This window comes from Rhinolophus ferrumequinum, chromosome 24 (genome assembly GCF_004115265.2).
Source record: "Rhinolophus ferrumequinum isolate MPI-CBG mRhiFer1 chromosome 24, mRhiFer1_v1.p, whole genome shotgun sequence".
NCBI lineage: Eukaryota > Metazoa > Chordata > Mammalia > Chiroptera > Rhinolophidae > Rhinolophus > Rhinolophus ferrumequinum.
In genome coordinates, this window is record NC_046307.1 from 5,081,135 (window position 1) to 5,103,836 (window position 22,702).

The following is a 22,702-nucleotide window of genomic DNA, read 5'->3' on the forward strand; positions in this document are numbered from 1 at the left end:
CTTAATACCAATTAATTGTACACTTAAAATGGTTAAGATAGTAAGTTTTATGTTATGCGTATTTTACCACAATAAAAAATAAATGGGAAAAATACCACCTATCTTCTATTTTGGCCAAACTGGAGAGGTAATGGTGATATAGTGGGAATCACCCCGAATCTTCCAAGTTTTTGGTAGATGAGATAAAGTATTAATATGTATTTATGTTCTTGGCATTTAAGGAGAGCCCCAGGGCCTTCCATTACCCCTCCTCTCACAATAGCCCTGGCTCCCTTTTTTAGGCCAATGTCAAGACTCTGCCCCTGCTAATGACACTAATAGCAACTCTACATATAACCACATGGTTTCAGGGTACCACTGGCCCTGGCTTGAGACAGACTGCACTGAAAACTTTTTTAAAAATTTGTACATGTGCATGTGTATATATTCAAAAAAGGAGAAGGAGAAAAATCCTATTTTTAACAATTAAATACATAATTATTACATTTTTAAAAATGTTCCTTTGTGTATTACTCAAAATCTCCTGCACATACCACTTTTTGGAAAACACTGACCTAGTACGTGTCCCAGTCATCTCATTTTTATCACACTGGTTGTAATTGCGTAACTGTCCACTTTCCCCACCAGACTGGGGGACAAGGACCCGTCTCAGTCCTGCTTGTCCCAAGCACGGAACGCTGGAATCCCAGTTGACCATTACATCGCAATAAAGACCTAGACGATCCCTTCGTCTCTTCAGCTTAGGCCGTCCACGAGCCCATGAGTTCTGGCAGGATAATGTTGAGCAACCATTCGCTTTTTGTAGCCTCGATTTCTCCGCTGCAAAATGGGAACGATCGTACCTACCTCTCCGTGAGAGTGCCAGGAGTCAGGTGAAGGGTGTGAAATACCGTAGCACTACCTAAACTAATTAATTCACTCATCCATTTAACAGGCAGTTCTTAAGCGCCCCAGGGTCGTGCAGCGCACTTACTACAGTGGACACCTTTCTCCTTTCTCAGGTCGCGGGGCCGGGGTGGGCGTTTGTCCACCAGGTCCTTTCTCCCCGGACTCCGGTGGTGACCTTACTCAAAATGGCGCAGGCAGCTCGGGGGCCAGTGCGGCGGCGCGGATTCCGCGTACCCTCTGACCTGCTGGCAGCCGCGGAGGGGGAGCCGGGCGCCGCCATATTGGCTGTTGTCCTGCGAGGGGAGCGGCGACGGCGGCGGCGGCGGCGGCGCGAGTGGAGCGAGGGAGCGGCGCGGGCAGCAGCATGACTCGGAGGCGGAGCAGGCCGAGCGGCGGCGCAGGCCGGCGCGAGCGGGCGCGGGCCGCGGGGCCGCAGAAGCCCCAGGCGCCCGAGCCCCCGCCGCCGCCGAGCCTGGAAACAGGAGCGGGTGCAGGGCCCCCGGAGGCGCCCGCGGAGCTGGACCGCGACGGCCCCAGGGAGGAGGACGAGCATAAGCTGACGCCCGGCCCGCAGGTAAGAGCGAGCGAAGCGAGTCCGGCTGCTCCGGCGCTTTCACCTCTCCCGAGCGGGGCAGGGATGGGTTTGGGGATGGACCGTCTTCCCCCGCAGCCCCCAGGGTCGGGGCTGAGGCTTTCTCCGCGGAGGCAGGGGTGGAGGCTGGACCCCTCTGTCCGAAGCCGAGGCTCGGCCCATCCTGTTCTCCTGAGACCAGACTGCCTGCCCCTTCTCTCCGCCTCCGGGCTGGAGCAGAGAGGCTACACCCACACTGGGACCGGGCTCTGATCCTGAGGCCACAGCTCAGCCTTCTGCCCTTCAACTTCCCCGGGCCCACCTGCTCCCCCACCCACCCACGGGCCATCTCAGGGCGCTGGGGCCTGCCAGGCTGCAGCCTCTTCCCTCTCCCCCCGGGAGCAGCTCCACCCCTTCCCCTCACTGCCTGCCGCCACTGCCCCCTCAGCAGCTGTGCCCCCAGCATGTGTCTCCTGGGGCCTCCCTCCTCTCCCTGCCCCGCGGAGCATTTGGAGCAGAAGACTGTTTGGTGCGGCTCCTGCACTGAGGTGGAAACCCAGCAGAGCCTGCCCTTTCCCTCTATACCCCTGACCCCCAGGGCTCCCGCCCCAACCCTCGTATTCCTGGGTTTGGCGACTCCTGGTGAGAGGGAGCAATAGGAGGACTCGCCAAAGCTTCCAGCTTGGCACCTGTTAGAAGGTCACTTTCTTTTGAGCAAAGGAGCTAATGGGAGGTACCCTGCCCGTGTTCAAGGAGAGGCCCGGGTGGCACGAGCCACAGCTGCTCTGGGAGGGTTGTGGCACCTGGGGCTGGGTGGCTGTCCCTAAGCTTGCTCTGACACAAGAGTTTTGAGTTGGTCTTTTGGCTGAGCCTGCCAAGGAAGGCAGGCTCCTGCAGGAGTCTTGGAGGGTCGGATGCGGCGCCGGATGAGGCTGAGGCGTGGCGGAAGATGCGTTTGGCTCTGCAGACACTGCATCGGGCAGCAGGGGACTCTGGGAGGCTGGTGCAGCCAGAAGGCATGGCTCTTGACAGCCTTCTAGTAGAATCTCTGGAATTGTGCATGTGAGTGGGGATGCCGTTGGGGGTACCATTCCCAGAAAGCCTTCCCTCACCTCCCCAGTGCCGTGAGGTGCCCCCTCTGTGCCCACAGCCCCCTGTGCTTCCCTCTGGTATCACTGCCCATCTGTGATGAAACATTCTGTGATGTGTCTATTACCACGCTGGGCTGGAACTCCGACGCCCAGTCCGCGTCATCTATCTCTGGTCCTCCATGCCTAGCTCTGGGCCTTGCTGACACTGAGTAGAAACAACTAGGTGAATGAGAAAGAATGAATCTGTTGAGAATTTGTGCTTATTGTAACCGTGTGTTGAAGCTGGTCTTTGTGTCTCAGGTCACAGTAAGACTTTTAATTAATGAAGATGTCACTGCTTACTGAGTGTCAGAAGCCCCGCCTTCACCCCCCACCCCCACCCTGGGTGGAGAGGAGTTCCAAAGGATTCCACTCCCCATGTTGGAGCTTACTGTCACCTGGTCTGACTTCTGACCCTGAAGCTGCTTCCCCTCTAGCTTTCTCTTTCCCTGCTCTAGGCTGCTATCCAAAAGCGATAGTGAGGGAAGGGAGAGCCAGGAAGCAGTTGTCTTCTCTCCTTCTCATTCAGACCATTCAGGACTTTAGGGACCCCTGCCACAGAGCCAGACGAAAGTGTTCATGGCCAGAGAGTTTGCACGGTGGCTTGATCATTTCGTTTTTATTTAGGATGCATCTTTCCTAAGAGTTATAAGCTTCATTAACACAGTATACTCCTACCATGTTCTTACCTACTCCGCTGCTTTACCTGCCATTTCATTCATTTATTCATGCCAGGCACTTCACATACCCTTACTTGTATTGTAATCTTCCACCACCCCTGTATTCTCCTCAGCATTTAGCAAAAATGTGATGAATTAACTAATGGAGTAATTATTTGTCTGCTTTTGCTGTATAAACTCTGAGCGTGCAGGAAACACGTGAGTTACCATTATACGCCATACCTGGTGATTAACAAAGGTTAATGAGTTAACCGAAGGACATAAATACTATTACGCACTCCATTTTTCAGATGAAGAAACAGAAACTCAGAACACCTAAACATTTGCCTAAATAGCTTCCACTATAAGTCTCAGTGCACTGCAGTGCGCCCCCCCCCCCCTCCCCCCCAAAGACACTCTTGTGTCCTGTAGGGGATTTAACACAGTATTTTTTTGGTTTGTTTTTAAATTGTAGCCACAAAGAGGTGAAACTGACTGGCAAACTCTCTTCTGATTGTGCGCCACTTTTTTGTGCTGGGGAGGAGCGTTCTGGATTCCAGAAGCAGGCTTTTGTGACCTGGTGAAAAGCACCTGGCAGAAAGGGTCAGTCACTGCCCACAGGCATGCCTTTGGTGGGGATCGCTGGCTTCCACCGCCACTTACAACCCTGGCTTACGTACCCAGAGTGGGTAAGTAAGGTGAAACTCAGTGTCACATGCCAGCCTGCAGCCAGAGACAGCAAATCAGACCATTTCCATCCACAGACAGGTTCTAATGTCCCAAGTTACACATTGTTTTATTTTTGTTTTGATTTGAGCCAGTATTTTAAAAAAATCAAACAGTTTCCCACAAAACTGGATTTGTGCCATCTCTTAAAACTAAAAGTCTGGTGCTGCTGGGCCCACATTTCCACGAGGCAGTAATCTGCAGTCTCTGAGAGGTGTCTGCCCCCTTTAGCATGTGAAGGACACCCGTTCTGTGCCAGGCCCTGGGCTAGCTGCAGATGCAGAAGTGAATCAGACCTGGGCCCTGCCCACAGCGACTCAGTCTAGAGAACACGGGTGTAGTAATTGCAGTGAGGCTAGGAGAGCATCACTTCTGAGTTAAGCTTCATAGGCCACTCACTTTGGTTCCATCAACTCCGCTTCATTCATTTGCATAACCTGTACATATTTAAATGCAGGACCTTGAGCTTAATTGGAATCCCAAAAGTCTTTACTTCCGATTGTTTCAGGCCACTAGACTATAATACATTGATCTGTTCACTAAGAACCCAAATCCTCTTTACTTCACAAGAAGACAGTTTCTGCCTTCTTAGCAAAGAAAACAAACCTTACAAAGCAGTTGAACGAGGCAGTGAGAAACGTGTTCAGTGTTCAGACTTGGGGTGAACAAAAGCTCAGACTCTGTGCTTTGTGACTCTGGTCTTGTTCCTCCCCTCTCTGCACCTCATCGGCAGCTTCACACACGACAACGTGGAGCAACCCACTTAGCACCTAGCACATTGAGATTCCTCACACAAGAGCCGGAGTCAGAGGTAGTATGAGTCGGAAGCTGTGCCAGATGCCGATCCAAAGCCCGGGTGTTCTCACCTGCCAGCTCTGCTGGCTGTCTTTAGGTCTCTGTTAGACCACTCACCTTGTAATGCAGGTACACGCCCAGTAAACCCCCAGGAGACTTGCGAGACTATAAACCATCAGTTGGTGGGGGGTGAGCTCCTCCTGCCCTTCTCATTTCTGATCTCCCTGCAGCATCCCCTGGGACTGTGCCCAGCCTTAAAGGGACTCTAGAGACGTGGTTCCCCCTCTGCTCAGAGTTAAACCTGCTCCCTCAAGGGACTGACTGGAGCAGATGATCAGTCAGTATCTGTATTAAAACCATCTCATGTTTATTCACTCAGTAAGCATTACCACCTCTGTGCCAGGGCCTTGGTTTGGGGTACACAAATGATTAAGCTAGTCCCCATACCCTGAGACCTTCCCCTTAAAATCGCAGTCCACCCAGCCTGGGTATTTTCATTGCCAGCAGGAGGAAATGATAACGGTGGGAGGATCCCTGCCACCTCTGGTTTTTCTTTGTGAGCCAGTAAAGATTCACTATGTAGAAACGCCAAAAGGCCTTGGAAGATGAAAACTTCCCTGCGAAGATTTTTTAAATTTTAATTTTAAAACATCCCAGAGCTGTCAGCTCAATATCTAATGTCAGATGGACTATTTAAGATCCTAACACCTTTACTTACTGAACCTGGAATTTGTGAGAACAGAGTTACGTTTTAATTCATTTCCGGGGTATTTATTGTGCATGTGCTCAAAAAAATGGCTGTTAAACTGAATTATAACAGAAGAAGTAAGTTAGGTTTTTCCCACTTCGTTCTTACGTGCCCTCACTGCGGCGCCAGGCTTAGGCCCATTGCACACACCATGCCCGGTCTTCCTCTCGCCTGACCTGGGTGTTCATTTATTCTGCAGGCACCAATGGACACCCGATCTGTGCCAGGCCCTGGGCCAGCTGGGGATGCAGAAGCGAATCAGACCTGGGCCCTGTCCACAGGGGCTCATGTCTAGAGGACACGTGTACAGTAATTACAGTGAGGCTAGAAGAGCATCGCTTCCTTTGAGTTAGGGTTCAAATCCTAGATCCTAATACTGATCTTTGGAAGTGTTTCAGCCTCTTGGTTTGTTTTCTCATGCATAAAATGACAGTGATGCCAGGCTCATGTCAGGGTTTGGCCAGTACTGCATGTCAAGCACTGAGCATATGTGGTAGCCACAGTTATTAGAGATGCTTGGTGCTGAGGATGCACCAACGTGATAGCTGAGACAAGGCTTTTTGGAGAGATGCTGCAAGGTCGAATAGAAGTTCCTCCAGACAACAAGGTGGGAGAAAGTGTCTGAACAAAGGAAACAGCATAAACAGAGACCCAGAGGGAAGATGTGCCCAACTCATGGGAGGGAGAGTGGCGAGAGGTCAGGCTGGAGAGTTGAGCAGTGTTCCTGAAAACCATACCAAGTTTTGGCTTTATACTGTAGACATGAGGAGTCAATGAAAGGTTTCAAGTAGGAAAGTGGACATGACATGCTTCAGTAAATTCTCTGATAGCATCGGAGGAAGTAATTCTCAGTGGGAGAGACAGCTGCGATGGCCTGAGTCCACCTGTCCCTTAGCCCGGCCTAGCTAATCATCAGATCCCCTGGGCTTTGCTGGACCCTGTCCCACACACAGAATCGGAGTCTATTGTTGTTAAATTGCCCCAGGTGGTCCTGATGGGTGGCTGGGCCTGGGGACTGCTGAATTGAAGGTGCTGTGGGGATCCTTGCAGGCCTGGGATATTCTTCAAAGGCTTGGGCTTCCAGGGCAGGGCGGGGAATATATTCCATAAGCAGGAATATAAACAGCCTCAGTTGTAAAGAAACAAAAACTAAACTTTCCCCAGTTCTCCATTTATTGCCCTGTTAATGATACTCTCCAAGTGCTAATCTTCCTTTGTATCAGAACACTTACCCATGCCTACTTCATGCTGTATCATTGGGATACAGTGAGTCGTAGGACACAGGCCCTGCCCTTGCAAAGTTCACAATATTGTGGAGAAGGTAGATTTCAACAACTGGGATACCTGTGATAAGCTCTGTTCAAGAGAGATGTGAAAAGTGTTAGCGCGTTCCAGAGCAAAGCATAGTTCATTCTGCCTGTAGACTTAGGAGAACGTAACACCCACATTGATCCTAAAAAGGAAGAGACAGAGGGAACCGCATGAGTGAAGGTGTGAGTGCTTTATGTATTTGGGGAAAGGGATGGTTAATGGTTCTTTGTGCAGGGCATTCAGAGCAGCAAAGGACTGAGGGGAAGCGTACTGTGTCCTGGGAAAAGCCCCGTGTTTGCACCCTTCGGTTCTGTGCCCGTGCTGCAGTCCTATAGGCCATCTCCCCTTTGTTCCCTACCCAAGGCTCTTCGTTCTCCATCTCCCTCTGTGGTTCCCCTCTATTCTGAAATGAGTAGGTATAGGGAAACTAAGGCAGAAAGAAGGGGCCTGAAACACTGAAGGTTCTTACTAGGAAGTTGGAGCCAAAGAACGTGGACGGGGGGTTCAGAGAGACCTTGAAGGTCACCTGTCTAGTCCTCTGTCCTGTGCTTCAAGTAATAACTTTGGATTGGGCAAGCCTCACTTAGTAAGTTTCCCTGTCATTTCTTCCAGGACAGAAGAGGAAAGAAACTAACGGGTATTGAGCACCTACTGTGTGCCAGGCCCAGGCCAGGTACTTTACATAATTTATTTCCTTCTGTCCTCACAACTCTGAAGTATGGTTTCATTTTAATTTCATAAATGAGGAAATTGAGGTTCAAAGAAATTGAGTAATAATCGAATATCATACTGAAAATGGCAGAACTGGGATTTGAACTCACAACAGTCTGTCTCCAAAGTTCATACTCTTCCACCCATGAGATATCTGTGCGGGGGTTATACAGTAGTAGGTAATGCAGCGTGCCTGAGGTTCCAGGTCAAGCAGCAGCTCAGGCCTTCCTGTGGCTAATTGCATCCAGAAAGGAGTTTTGACCAAAGAGCTAGGCTTGGGGGCATGAAGGCCACTGGGGTTATAGAGGCTCACTGCCCTCTCCTTGACTCAGCTTGTGTAAGAGACGACTGGCCACAAACTGGCTTTATGGTATGAAACAAGTGTCCTGCCTCCTGGGAGGACCTGAGCCAACCTCCTGGGTGGGCGTTTGGGTGAAAGTTCCAGGGCACTGAGGTACGGTTATATCGGCTCCCTAAGAATAACTGCAGTTCTGATCACCAGCATTAGAATGGTCTGCGATTCTTAGCACCGATGCTTTCTCATCAGTGGCCCAGAGTGACACAGCCATACCTTTAGCATAGCATGTCGGGAAAGGGCGGGTTCAGCTGTGTTTTAGATTCTCTTCTTTGTGTAGAGCAGCTGAGACGTGAGCCGGATGGGCTGTAGGCATTCGTTCATTTATTTAGTGAATGCCTGCGCGGTGCCAGGTTCAAGCCAACCCTAGGTTCCTGGGCACACTTAAGTGACCAAGGTGCACTGCTTGCCCCGAAAGAGCTCCCATTCTACTGGGGGTATGGGACCGACAGAGAATATGTCTGTGGCATAATGTAATAGGTGCAATACTTACAGAATTAGTTCTACTGAGCCTTGTCCCACAAATGTCTCGTTGACCTTTAACCAGTATCTTAGGGGTGAGTAGAAATTTGCCAAGGCATAGAGCCGAGATACTGAGGTTTAAAGGGCAAGGTGTATCTGAGGAACAGTACGAATAGAACCCAGGGTTCTCAGGAGGAAATGGGACATGGAGAGGTCAGCTGGCGCAAGTCATGACTGCCAGGGGCCAGAGAGTGCCGTGGTAGTGAGCTCAACAAAAGGAGCCTGAAGACTGAAGGTAGCCTGAAGGTAGGAAAGAGGAGCTAAAGGAAAGAGGTCAGCAAACTAGACAAGTATGTGAAAAGGCACGTACTGGGCTTACGTTAAGGAGAGAAGCCCAGTGCCTGATTGGTTGGTTGTTTTTGTGTATTAATTTTAATTGTGTACTATTTCAGTTTGTGTTCCTGCCCAATTCCCTAAAACGAATTTGAGGCATCCTGGGAGTTCGGGTGCATTGACAGCCCAGTGCATGAGCCTGCCTGGTTTAAGCATGCGTTCTTAAGGCAGGAACTCTGTGGTTTGATGTTTTCCAGCACCTAGCACAATGGTGGGCACCAGGCCAGGGCTCTGAGAATGTTTGTTGAATGAGGGAATGATTGGTGAACGGAAGAGTGAGTGGCGACGACTGGCCTGAGGAGTTTTTTCAGGCTAGGGATTCATTATCTTCTCTGTTTCTGGAAGAGAACTTGAGCTGCTACTGTTGTCCTCTGCCCGTCTTGGAGACAGGAAGGCTCTCGGAGTTGGGTGCCTCTAGAGGGGAGTGCTCCGATGGGCCATTTCAGAAGAGAATTTGGAAGCTGTTGCAGGGCCGCTGGTTAGACACAGCATGTGTTTGGAGGAACCCTCTCCATACATGTATGAACTCTTGGGAGAATGAGGGATCCATCAGAGGAAAGGGAGCAGATTTAGTGCTGGAAATTAGACCAGCTTCACAGCAGTCTTGACGGCTGCCTGGTCTGATGACCCAGGTTATTCCCAGCAGTTCCTGAACTGTGAACAGAACGGCTGAAGGCGAAATTTATTCATGCCACCCAAAAGCTCTCCACGTGTGCTGTGACCTATATCATTGTTTATCACCATTGATTACTGCGCACCGCTGGGTGACAGGCACTGTTAGACGCTTTACATCAGCGGTTCTTGAAGTGTTTGGTCTGGGGGCCCTTTCACATTCCTGAAAAGTATTGAGGACCCAGAAGAGCCTGTGTTGGTTATATCTATTGATAATCTACCAAATTAAGTATTAAAGTGGGAAAATCTAAAAACACTGAATTACAAATTCATTTGAGAATAACAATTTTAAGCTGTAATAATTCTTTAAGGAAAAATAAATAACTATATTTTCCAAAACAAAAATGAATGAGTGAGAAGATGGTCTTGTTTTCATTGTTGCCGTTTTTTGTTTTTTTTTAATGTCTGGGTTAATGTAGAAAAAACTGGATTCTTATATATGCTTCTGTATTCAGTCTGTTGTAATTGCGTTGTTTTGGTTGAAGTACATTAAGAAAATACAGCCTCACAGATACCTAATTGGAAATTTTAGGTAATTTGGAAATTTTAATAGCCTTTCCAAATGATTGTTTTTATTTTTTTTTTATTTCTTTTTCAGATGATTGTTGATATTCTTCTCTGCAATATAGAATCTGAGACCATATCAGTGAAGTCTTTATACTCATTTACATTAAAATCTGTTGGTCCGTCTAGCACTTTCAGTGGACAGTTAACCAATGTATGATTCTTTAACATCATGCTTTGATCATTTGGAAAGTAGGTTCACTGAGTTATGCAGATCGTCTAAATGTTTTTCCATTTCATTTTATAATATCAAAGATAACATTTGTTAATATCACTACCAGTTACATCAGAAAAGTCTTTAAGTATTGGGAAGTTTATCAAGCTCTTGGTGGTGGATACAAGTTTTCCAAAACTAAGTTTTGCTCAAAAGGTTGCTTTTTATCATTGGCCACAAATAAATTGTTTTCCTTGAAGTGACAAGCTCATTTTGTTCATTTCTTTTTAGAAAATATCTGCCAGTACCCAAGTCCAAATAACAATAGTTTGTCAGTCATTCTTTCAAGTGAAAATGGTGTTCCCTGAAAAACGTGGGTTCCCCTTTCTTTGATTTTATCTTTTTATCCAGGAAACACTAGAATGCCTAGCATAGTGCTTCTTAGACGGAGACAGAAAAGGCTTGGGCCTGACCAGGTGAGGCACAGAGACACCGGTTTCATTGGCTGCACACAGCAGCCCCTGGACTAGGGGCAGCCACAGACTGGGCTGGCGGGGCTCGCTGACTGCTGGGGACGTGCTGCTACAGCGTGGGTCCCCTGTGTGGCTCCCCACACTCCACATACTCTGGTTTTGCTCACGGAGTGAAGCCAAATTACCTTGGAGCTTGTTTGAACAGATCCCAACTCAAGAGAACACCTAGAACCTTTCCTTCCTCTTCTCCCCTCATTTGCCTGAGTCTGGGCCTGGAGAGTCTCTGAAGTTTAAACTGAGCGGAGAAGGAGTCATCAGTTGTGGCCCAGGACTGCTGGGTGGAAGAGTCAGTCCCATCAGCCTTTGTGCTGAAGGAAAATGTTTGGATGTTTCATTCATTTGATAAATATTTGTTGATCGTGTTCTTTGTGTGGAAATATGTGCCAGGTGCTGAAAATACAGCTTGAGAACAGTTAGTTGTTGAAAGCCTGGGTTGATATCAGGGCATAAGGGTCATAATTGCTGGGAATTTGGAAAATGGCAGGAGGTTGCAGTCAGAGGAATTTGAACCAAAAGCCTGTCTCTGCCAAAGCAAAAATATGAAGGAATAGTGGTAGTCCTGACCAAATATTACATTTCCAGGGGTTGGGATTCACACCGTCCTCTGGCGGTTCGAGACGAAAATGTCGGAGAGATAAGTCCCCAGGCCCCACCAGCCATTGTATCCCGGTGCAGGAACCAAGGCTGAGGGTTAAAACAGCTTTGGGGGTCGCCCCCAGAACTGCCTGGGCCTAAAAAGAAGGGTTCAAGTATACCAAACCCAGGACAGTGGATAAACTAGTTTCTAGTGCAGACTTACTAAGAACAGAACAGCCACGGGGCCTAGATCCTAGATTGCGGGCCTACTGTGTGGACCCCTTGAGCTAAGTTTTGCATCCCTAACGTTACTTAATCCCTGGGCAACTTTATGCAATATAGGTGGTATTGTCCCTGCTTCAGTCAGGGGTTACTTAGCTTCCCAGGCCCTGTGTTTCTCTAATTAGAAAGATACCTGTCCTGTAAATTCACTTCCATTGATGGCTAATCTCATTTATTATGTGTACCAGTTTGGCTTTCGAGAGTCACATTGTTTCCACATTATATGAACAGAGGCATCTCACTGTAATCTCTCAGGAATGCAGTCTCCACTCTTCCACACTTGAGATTGGAACCATTCGGGTAGAGGTCCAGGGTGGGCAGATGGACTTTCTCTGTGGGAAGCAATAATTTCAAGCAGTGTCTCACCAAGCTGCCTGCAGCTGTATTGCTGTGGGAACACTTGACAAACCTCATTTAGCTGCTACGTGCCCAGCTGAGCTTAAGTCCTGTGCTACCCTGTGAGGGAGCCAGACGAGGATGAGACCTGGTGCTGGCCTTCTAGGAGCACAGGCTCGTGGGACAGACAGAAGATGTAGGTAAATAAATGAGGTGGAAGGCACAAACGCTGTACCCAAGGCACAGTGTGCTGTGGGATTTGGGAATGGAGGTGGATTGCAAGAGGGGCTCTAGGAAAGCTTGGAGGAAGTTGGGTGAAGCTGGGCCGTTCAGCCCCCTCCTTATTGGTAAACATGGGAAGGAAGGGAGTTTTAAGCAGAGGATCCCTTTAGCGCAGGCACGAGGTAGGAGAAGAGAGTATTTGGGAACTTAAGGAGTGACTTCATGGGGTTTAGGGCAAAGGTTAAGATGTCTGACAGGTCACCTTCGATTCATTGCATGTGAGAGATTGTTGCATTTGTAAAACAGTGGCCCACATTGTCTATATTTTCCACCCCAGTCCTGAGTTCAAATACCGTTTTCTCTCGCTCCTCTCTGGCTCATAATTAGTACCATGTGTTGAGCCACATATTGTGGGTCTGGCACTGGACGAGGTGCTGTGCCACAAGCAACCCGCCGCAGCCAACCCCATTTTACAGATGAGGAGACGAGTAAGTAGAAGGTGCCCAGCACCGTAGGGCTGGTAAGTGGTGGAGGCCCAGGACTGATGCCAAAGCCAGCGCTGTTTGCTCTGTACCCTACCAGGCCTCCCACCAGTCCCCCGGCGCTGCGTAGTCACGCCGCTCGCACAGTTCACTTATGTGAATTCTGTATTTGCTTTTAAAATACTTACCGTATATTGCCATAAAATATATATTACACATTTGAATTCTTGGTTGTACCTAAAAAACCATATGTGCTGTACTTCACAGGCCCTATAAAGAATTTAAAGAATAATTTTACTCATAAGATTTTTATCTTATGTAATTACTTTAGAACCTAACACCCAAATGAAATGAAACTCTATTGAAGTAAACTTACCTGTCTGGGTGTTTGCCTTAGACCGTGGTCCCCATCATTACAGGGAAAGGGCTGTGGGTGTGGCCTCACCTCCTACCCCTGCACGTACTATGGCACCTGTAGCTATGGAAAATATCCTGGGTCCACTTCACAAAAAGACCTCATTTGCCTTAACTTCTCTGACCGTCATCCTTCTCCATCCACCTTCCACCCTTTCCATGAGATACTCACCGTCAGTGGATTCTAGGAGGCTGCATCCTCAGCCTCTGAGCAGCTGCCTTGCTCACTGAAATGTTCCCTTGGCAGAGACCATTTAGGCTGTTAGTACCTTGTATGAGTTCCACATGTAAGGTTTCTCTCTCTCTCTCTCTCGTATTCTTTTCCAAGGTCCTTGTACTTCCCCAAACGTTTCCTTATGCTCCTGGTACTATTGTTTGGTTCTTTTCTTTTCCTAGAAATCAGGGAGCCAGGTCAGTAATGGTAACGTTACAGATGTAAAGGTACTCTGATGCCCACTTACTGTGAGAAGGTGATTTTATTCAGGAAAGATGATGTCATTAATCTTCTGTAGGCTGAGGATGACACCCTTATTGGGCCTCTGCGTAGGCCTGTGCAGACACCTTTACCTAGTGGTGGGTACGTTTGGAAGGTACATCAGCTAACTGTGGCATGTAACAACCCACCCCAAAACTTAGTGGCTTAAAACAACACCATTTGTTACTTCTCGTGAGTCTGTGGGTTGACCGGCTGTTTCCGCCAGTCGGGGCTGGCCGGCCTGGTTGATCTAGGCTGGGCTTATTCTTGTGTCTGCTCTGCCGGCCAGTCAGCTAGAAAAGCTCAGTTTTCTCCTCACGCCTCTCACGTCCCTCCAGCAGCGAGCCTGGTCATGCTCATGGCATGGCTGAGGTGCAAGAGCGAGCAAGCCCAGCTGTGCAAGAAAGCAACGAGAAATGCACACACACTTTTCAGGCTTATGCCGGCGGCACATTTGCTAACATCCTGTGGGCCAAAGAAAGTGACATGACCGAGCCCAGTGTCAGAGTGAGAGGGGACTACAAAGTTGTAGGACATGGGAAAGCTGTTAATTGGGGTCATTAGGTGCTATCAGTCTCCCAGTCAGTACCCCTCAATGTGAAAGAAAATCTGTAGGCTTATATTTCGAGGTCACGTTTATCCTAGGAGGGAAACAAAGTCCAAATAAGCATCGCTGTGTATTGGGCTGTGCCGTGGGCACATACAGAGCTAGGCGCTTGTCCTGCGCATGCACCAAGCCTCGCCGCAAGTCTGCACGGTGGGTAGGAAAACGAAGCTCTGCAGGTTAAATAACTTGCTCAAGGTCACCCAGCTAATATGTGCTCAGGCCGGGGTTAGAGTGCACGCCAGTCTGACCCCCAGAGCCCAGCTTGTTTTCACCACAGCTTTTGCCTCTCAGAAGCACCAGGGTCTGTCTTTACCTTCCCTCCAACTCAGTTTTTAGTCGAGTTGATGCCTTTTGATGAGCTATACAAAGCCTTCCTCCAAAATGCTGTGGTCCTAGTGGAATTACACGGCTCTTCAGGAAACCTGCATGTTCTCCCACACTCTGCATTAACTGGAGCATTCTTTCATTCCAGGTGGGGATTGGTCTGTAGACTGCACAGATGGCCCAAGAATTGTGGCCTCTCCCGGACATGTCAGAGAAGAAAAGGCCATCTTTTATAACCTTCAAGATCTGGACATTGGGGCATTAAGGCATTTGAGCATGAGCTTTGGAGTCAGCCTCACTGGGGTTTAAATCCTGGTTCAACCACTCACTAGCTCTGTAACCTTGGGCAACTTACTTAACTTTTAAAATCTGTTTTTTCGTCTAAAACAATGGGAATAATCACACCTCTTTTGCAGAGCTGTTATAAGGACTAAAATTATGTATAAAAAGCGCCTAACCCAGTACGTGGCACATAATAAATGACATTATTTGTATTGTTGATGTTACTTCTAAGCAGAGCCTTTCCCCTCCTGGGAAACCCTGTTTCTGTCTGTTGGACAGGCTCCCCTCGCCCCCAGCCACTCTGTGCAGACTTGCTGCCTGCTGTGTCATCGGGAACGCAAAGGCTGGGAAGAAGGTCCTTCCCAGAACGGACTGGTGTTGCAGGGTGAGAAGCTGCCCCCCGACTTCATGCCAAAGCTCGTCAAAAATCTCCTAGGCGAGATGCCTCTGTGGGTCTGCCAGAGTTGCCGAAGGAGCATGGAGGAAGATGAAAGGCAGACAGGTCGAGAGCACGCAGTGGCGGTAGGTAACCGCTGGGCAGGAGGGCCGCCTGGCCCAAAGACAGCAGGCTGCTGAGCTCTTCCTTCCCGGCCCCGCAGGTGCTCGCCTACGCCCGCTGCTGAGAGGCTGCTGGGCTGCACTCACACGGCATTAGTGGCTTGGGTTCCCACGTGGGGGAAGAAGAGAGGCCTCAGGCAGCGCACCGGCCCCTGAGGAGCGTGTGCACAGTGTGAGGGCCAGCTTGTAGGTCTTGGGGCATGGAGACCCTGCCCGCTTCATGTGACCGTCTTGCCCTCAGCTCTGTGGCAGCTTAAAAGCCAACCAGTATGATAGAGGGCAAAGGTCAGTTTGAGGGTCTACAGTGGGCCTCAGAAGGCCTCCAGAAAGCTGGGAGCCAGCTAGGTCTGCTGTTCCCTGAGTCACAGCAGTCAGACCATTGTTTCTCAGCCCCTCCAGCCGCTGCCTTTTGCCCAGGGTCAGTCCAGCTTCAGGACTCCTGACTTAAAGACCCCCCCTCTCCTTGGCAGCTCTCAGGACTCCCCAGAGGCCCACAGTTGACACGCAGTCTCTGCCCCTCCCAGAGTCTCTCACCAGTACCCACACACTTCACTTCACGGGGAGCAGTACAGTCCTCCCGGCCGAGGCCTGGCCTGCGTTTGCCCTTGCACCTGGAGTTGTGCTGCTTTGGCCACAGCACAGGGGCCCAGCCTAGAGGAGGAGGCGCTCCTGGGTCAGCTTAGGCAGCAGCAGGTCGGCTCTGATGTTTGCTCTTTCATCATGGGCCTTTTTCTCCCCGCTTCTCCAGATCTCCTTGTCACACACATCCTGCAAATCACAGTCTTGTGGGGGTGACTCTCATTCCTCTTCGTCGTCCTCTTCATCGTCCTCGTCCTCGTCCTGCCATGGGAACTCGGGGGACTGGGATCCCAGCTCGTTCCTGTCAGCACATAAGCTCTCGGGCCTCTGGAACTCCCCACACTCTAGCGGGGCTGTGCCGGGCAGCTCACTTGGGAGTCCTCCTGCCATGCCCGGTGAGTCTCCAAGCTCGGGAGAGAACCAAGCCCCATAAATGTGGACAGCTGTGTTTTCCTGAACCCTTTATTCAAACAAGCCAGAAGATCAGTTATTAAATTAAGTGACAGTAGAGCTGCTCTGGTGGGAGCAGAGGCAGACTCCGTTCTCCAAGATCCTGAAGTTGCAAACTGCTGCTGTGTGTGGCTCTGTAGCTGTTCCTATTGGATCCAGGAGGGGACCTGGTGAGCACTGGCCGAATAGAAAGTGGAGTCTGGGGGCGCTTAGGGAATCAGGACATAGATGGCCTCACACCAGGTGCGCGGCTCCCTGAGGACCTGGGTGCCTACATCCTAAGGGGTGGGTCTGAAAGGCCACTTGTCCCACAGAAGGCTGCTGTGATTATTAGCCCGTGTCGTAGCTGCCTAAGCCTTCTTTAGACCCTGAGGTAACCCTTACAGACCCAAAGAGAAGAGTCGTGGGTTATTGATGTCCTTTGTAAATATGGAATTACTGTCTATTTCTTAGAGGAGGGCCCGAGCTCTTCAAAGGGGTGCTGCCCCCAGAATTGTGAGAGTTGAGCAGTACAGTTGCAGTTATGCATAAACCAGAGTCGTGAAAGCCTTCTCCCATGGCTCTGAAATTCGGGGCCACCAGAGCGGATAGCGTACCCCAGCTGCCTCGGTCCCCATGGCCCACAGTCCTCAGCCTGCTGCTCTGCTGGCTCCTGCACATCCCGCCCTGGGCCTGAGGAAGCAGGTCCTAGAGACACCCTGACAGACACAGCCCTGCTTGTGCCACAGTGGCGGTGCGTGGCCGTCCATGGGGCTGGCATTCCCGGTGCCTTCTCCTGCAGGCCTGGGCTCCTTGAGCCTGTCCAGCCGAGCTGCTGCCTGCAGAGAAACCTCTCCAGCCCAAGGCGGCACTGCTGGACATTCCCGAAAGCTTATGGTCCATTGTGCTGAGAGGCTGTGCCAGACAGTTCCCTCTGGTCACAGTAAGCAGGATGCTGGGGCAGCGGGCCCTTGGGCTTTCCTTCCCAGAGTCTGGGCTCCCGCTCTGACACCTTTCTCCCCCATCTGCCCACAGGTGAGGTTTTCCCCATCTCGGAGCACCACCGGCACGCAGACCTCACTGTTCCACCTAACAGCCCCACCGGCCACCACCCCCAGCCAGCATCGCTGATCCCATCTCACCCTGGATCCTTTGGCTCACCGCCCCACCCACACCTGCTGCCCACTACCCCAGCTGCACCTTTCCCTGCCCAGGCTTCAGAATGCCCTGTTGCCGCTGCTGCCACCCCCCACCCTCCAGGGGCATGTCAGAGCCCCCACCTGCCCTCCACCAGCATGCCGCTCCTGAAGATGCCTCCACCTTTCTCGGGGTGCAGCCACCCCTGTAGTGGGCACTGCAGTGGGCCCCTGCTCCCCCCGCCGGGCTCGCAGCAGCTGCCGAGCACACACAGGTGAGTGAGTGAGCGAGCGGCCTGCAGGGCGAGCTCCTGCTGACTTGGACTTAGAGTTTGGGAAAACTTTGCCCAGGGTACCTTTGGGGTGGAAATGAGAGGGTAGACTCTGTTTATGGTTTCGTGGGGTTTTTCATTGTTTTTCCAATTATGAAAGAAAGATGTGTTTATTATTTTTTGAAAACTTGGGAAATTTTAGAAATGTATAAAGAAAAAACGTTCTCATAACCTAAACTTTTAATGCTATGGTATTTTTTTTTTCCTGATGTTTCTGTATGTGACATAATTAGGTCCTTGTTCTACGTACATTTTTGTGTAGTTGTTGTTTAATATCATCCGATGATCATTTCCCCAGTTAAAATTCTTCAGAAAACTTTTCAGTGCCCACATAATGTCTTATTTTATAGCTCTAGCACAATTTATTTTGTCATTCCGCTATTCCTGGACATTGAGGCATTTCCAGTTTTTAACCATAATAAACAAGTCTTTGATAAGCTTCCTTGCACCGAAATCTGTGTTTGTGTTAGAAGTTATGTCCTTAAGGTAGAGTCTACCAAGGAATTCTGGGAACTGAGTTATGTTAATATGTATTTGAAAGAGAATAATTCTTTGGAGAAGACAGATGTATATTTTTGTATTATGAATCAGATCCGTGTTTATTATACATTTATATTTTCCCATCCAGAAATCCCACCACTCCGATACAACCGCTCTTAGCAGTTTTCCCTTCGTGTCTCCCCGGCTGGGTGTTGGGGGCCGTGTCCCCTGCTCAGTGGTGGTGGCTGGGTCTCCTGCTGGGTGTTGGCGGCTGTGTCTCTCCCGCTCGGTATTGGTGGCCGTGGCTCTCCCGCTTGGTGTTGGTGGTGTCTGTACAGTTTTTCATCACCTGGTCTCACTTGGCATTCCTGTGTGGTATTCTGAGCCTCACCATCACAGGATGGAGGATATTTTCCACAGTGCACTTTGCTGTTCTCCAGTTGCTGAACATTTAGGTCATTCCAACATGTCAACATTGTAGATAACGTCTCTAAAGATGTCTTTGCCTAAAGCTTTTTCTGTTTTTCGGATTTTTCTCCTTGGACTAGATCCCTCAGAGTGAGGGTTCTTTATTAAAAGATGTCAGGATGTCTTTCTTATTTTTTGTTTGTTTTGCTTTGCTTTTTGAGAAGGGACACACTGAAAAATTGCTTACCAGAGAGCTCTCCAAAATGATGTAGCACCAGTATTAGGGTGCTGGTCTGTCCGTGTTCTCGGGGAAAACTGGGCATTTTCATTTTGCTAATGTAGTAGACAAAGAGTGGTCAGTTTGGATTAAGCTTCTCTAAGCACCACTGGTAATGGTTTCTTCCCCCTCCTTTTCCACCCTGTGCCGAGGGGACTGCCCTGGAACCAAGCCTCCAGGCTCCGTGCCCCGGCTTCCACAGGGCTCCTCCCGCTGCTCACCGGAGGAGCAGCCAGGGCTCTGGCACTTCTGGCTCTAGTTCTGGGAACTTACAGGCTTGTCTCTTCCTTACCTGGGAAAGCAGTCTCTGTTACAAGATGCCCCCATGCTTCCTGAAGTCCAAAGTCAGGGCTGTGCAGGGGGTAGCGTGACCTTTGCGGGCAGACCTGGGTGGAGTCCTGGCCACTCCTCTAGCAAAGCAGTGAAGCATTCTGAGCCTGTCTCCTCCTCCACTGCCTGGTGGGGATAACAACACCTATTTGCAGGCCTTGGGGGATAGATAGAAATAATATGCTGAATACAGCCCCTGGCCCACACAGTAGCTCCCAGAGTGTGTGGCCCACGAGGCACAGTTGACTTCTTCACCTCAAGGCCTCACGCCCAAGGCAGCTTCCCGCACGGTGCAGCCCCGCGCAGAAGACCTCACAGAGACTGAAAGACTTCCTGTGGATGCTCCAGGGGAGCCATCAGCCCACTAATGTGTTCAGACACCTGCTTACTGAGCACCTACTATGTGCAAGGTTGTTATGCTAAACACTGGGACCCAAAAATAGAAGTGGCATAACGCCTGCCCTTGGAGAGCGCACAGGGGTCTGAGACAAACAGGCAAATAGGTCATCACGATAAAGTGTGGTGGACAGTAGGATAGAGAGAACTGTATGCGGTGCCCTCAGAGTCCAGGAGGGTCCACGGTGGGTGTGAGCGAGGGAGGCATGGGGGACCTTTCCTCAGTGGCACCGTGGATCTGGGCGCCGAGGGACAGCGAGGGTGTTGGCCGTGTTCTTGTGAGGGCACTGAGGGGCCTGACCGCCTCCTCGGCCTTCGTGAGATGAGGCTGCGGAAGGAAGGGCCGTGGGGATGACGACGGAGGGGCTGCTTCCCCGGGCTCCTGCCCTGCCCTCGCTCACCTTCGGGTCTGTCTTTCTCCCCCATCAGCAGAGACCCCGTGTGCAAGGGGCACAAGTTTACACACAGTGGCCTGGCCTGCCAGCTGCCCCAGCCCTGCGAGGCAGATGAGGGGCTGGGCGAGGAAGAGGACAGCAGCTCAGAGCGGAGCTCCTGCACCTCGTCCTCCACCCACCAGAGAGATGGGAAGTTCTGTGACTGCTGCTACTGTGAGTTCTTCGGCCACAATGCGGTGAGTGAACCTGCCCAGGCCGGAGGGCTGGGGCGGGCCACGGTGAGCCTGAGGCGCGCCCGCTCTGCCCAGCGGCCCCTTGCTCTAGTAACCGCACTGGGACCCTGTGCGCCCTCACACCTGCGTCTGCTCACTGCATCCTCACAGCACGCTGGTGAGGTAGGGATTCTTAAACATTTTTCTACCTTTGCTCTTTTCGTGGTTTCTCTTAAGATTGCCTTTTTTTCCTTAGGCAAAAGGAAAGGAAATGGCAGAGAGAAAGCTATGATTCTGATGAGTTTGTGTACGTGTGTGATCACAGAGAAGTGAACGCTTGTGCGTGATGAAGGCAGAGTGAAGCAAGGCTCTCGGTCCCCCAGATGGGAGAGCCAGCCGAGGGCCAGGCCGTGAGCACAGATGGCGCCAGAGTACATGCTGTCTCTGGACAGGGGCAGGAAGCAGTTCAGAAGTCTCCTAAGGTGAAGAGGAAAGGGCGGCCGGCTAGGGGAGAGCAGTTGAGGACAGAAGAAATGAAAGTCATGACATTGCTAGTCACCTTTGAGCGAAGGGTTGTCCTCGTTTTAGAGATGACAAAACTGAGGCTCACAAGACTCAGTGACCTGCCCAAGGTCATACAGCTTCCAAGTGACGCAGCCGGGGTTCAAACTTGCTTTCCTGGCTCGCAGCACTGTCACGTGTCTCCCACGCCCTCCCCCCACCGCTGCCTTGGCTCTGACCTGGCTGACGGTGAAGCCGTTTGGCCGTTGTGGCCCTGGGAGAAAACCCAGTTGTGTCGCTTCTCACCACATGTTCGGTGCCAGCGGGTGGGAGTGCTGTGGCTTCCCAGGCCCAGGGTGTAATGTCAGCAACTCGCCCTCCCCCAGCCACCCGCTGCCCCGACGAGTCGGAATTATACTGAGATCCGGGAGAAACTCCGCTCGAGGCTGACCAGGCGGAAAGAGGAGCTGCCCATGAAGGGGGGCGTCCTGGGCGGGATCCCTGGGGAGCCCGCCGGGGACCACCGAGATGTGGATGAGCTGCTGGAATTCATCAACAGCACGGACCCCAAAGTCCCCAACAGCACCAGGGCCGCCAAGCGGGCCCGGCACAAGCTGAAAAAGAAGGTGGGTGTGGGGGGGAGCCCCGGTCTACCACCTCTACTCCCCAAGAAATCCCTCGCCAACCCCCAGGACTTCTGGGGCATCAATGGTGCTGGCTGCCAAAGGCCTTGGCGTGGCTCACTGCTCTGGGAAGGTCTGAATGAGTTTGGGAGGCATCAGGGTCAGGGAGACGGGGGGCTAGTGACTGGAGGACAAATGAGTCCTGGACTCAGAAGCCGATTGCTGGATTCGTCCAAGCCCAGGACTTGCTTCAGTCAGTCAGTCATTTATTCACTCAGCAAACACTTCTGCAAATACTGGGAGCCAAAGCATGATGCAGTTAAGTTCTCACCCTGGAGAAGCTTGGTCCAGTGGTCCCTGGAGAGGTTGACACAGACCTGGACGAGCACATTGGTGTGTGACAAATCCTGGGATGAGGGAAGCCCCCATCCTGCCTGGGCGTGCTGGAAATAGCTGTACCAAGAGGCTGACTCGGGAGCTGGTTCCTGGGGAGTGAGTACAGATTCACCAGGAGGCCCCTGCTGGCGCTGGGCATAGCACATCCACAGCAGCTCGGTGTAGCCAGGGCTTAAACAAAAGAGGCGGGACAGATAGTGGAGGTGGGGAAGGGCCTCGTGGGCCCTGCTGAAGAGCTTTGACCTGATCCCACAGCTGAGGGGGAGCCACTTTAATCAGTGAATGCACTTGGTCAGATCTGTCTTCCAAGCTTTTTGTGTGGCAATTTGGAAGGTAGCTTGGCGGGTGATACTCCAGGCCGGAAAGCCGAGAGCCAGGGCAGAGATGATTGATGGTGGGGCTGGAGCAGGAGAGACGGATTTTCAGAGGAAGCAAAAGTGACAGACTTTGGTGATCTCGTTACAGGACAGGGACATGCAGGAGTTAGGGATGTGTCCCAGTGTTTGCTTGGGTGACTGGCAGGATGGCGTGCCTTTCGCTGAGCAAGGATGGGATTGGCAGAAGACGGGAATTCGGCTGGGGCACATTGACTCGGAGACATCCAAGTGGAGATGGAGGTGCAGGGCTGGGAGTTGCCAGCGTGGAGATGTAATTGACGTCCTGGGAGTGACCCAGCCCACGGGCTGAGTGAGCTCCTCCCAGAGGGCTGAGGACAGAACCCAGTGAGCCCTTCCCTGGCAGCCCTGATGCCAGGCAAGCCCCAGGGCTTGACGGCTCGTCCCCTGCCACCTCGTTACCTCTTCGCCTGCCTGCCCCCAGCTGCATCTGCACAGGGCCACACTCGGGAACCCAGCAGTCGAGGAGATTGGGTTTGACAATCAGCTCGCTCCAGGTCCTGGGTGGTCAAACAGCCCTGGTGCTCTGGAAAGCAGCAGTGGTTCTCCATCTTTTTCCAGCCCAAAGGACAAACCAGGACTT

The 22,702-nt window shown here is 51.1% G+C and overlaps 1 protein-coding gene across 22 annotated transcripts in view; it reads left to right on the forward strand.

Annotated features, from left to right (window-relative positions):
• The first annotated feature begins 257 nt into the window (after positions 1-257).
• Positions 258-22,702, forward strand: part of FAM193B (family with sequence similarity 193 member B) — a 30,575-nt gene continuing 8,130 nt past the window's right edge. The window contains exons 1-11 of one of the 22 annotated variants that reach the window (XM_033096970.1): positions 1,334-1,462; positions 2,330-2,521; positions 3,724-3,937; positions 7,441-7,501; positions 10,551-10,615; positions 14,952-15,194; positions 15,979-16,204; positions 17,041-17,181; positions 17,274-17,649; positions 20,027-20,228; positions 21,092-21,331. In XM_033096970.1, the coding sequence (XP_032952861.1) occupies positions 3,872-3,937; positions 7,441-7,501; positions 10,551-10,615; positions 14,952-15,194; positions 15,979-16,204; positions 17,041-17,181; positions 17,274-17,649; positions 20,027-20,228; positions 21,092-21,331 (1,620 nt within the window). In that variant the 5' untranslated portion in view covers positions 1,334-1,462; positions 2,330-2,521; positions 3,724-3,871. The other 21 variants (XR_004422007.1, XM_033096967.1, XM_033096974.1 and 18 more) reach the window with 21 other exon arrangements.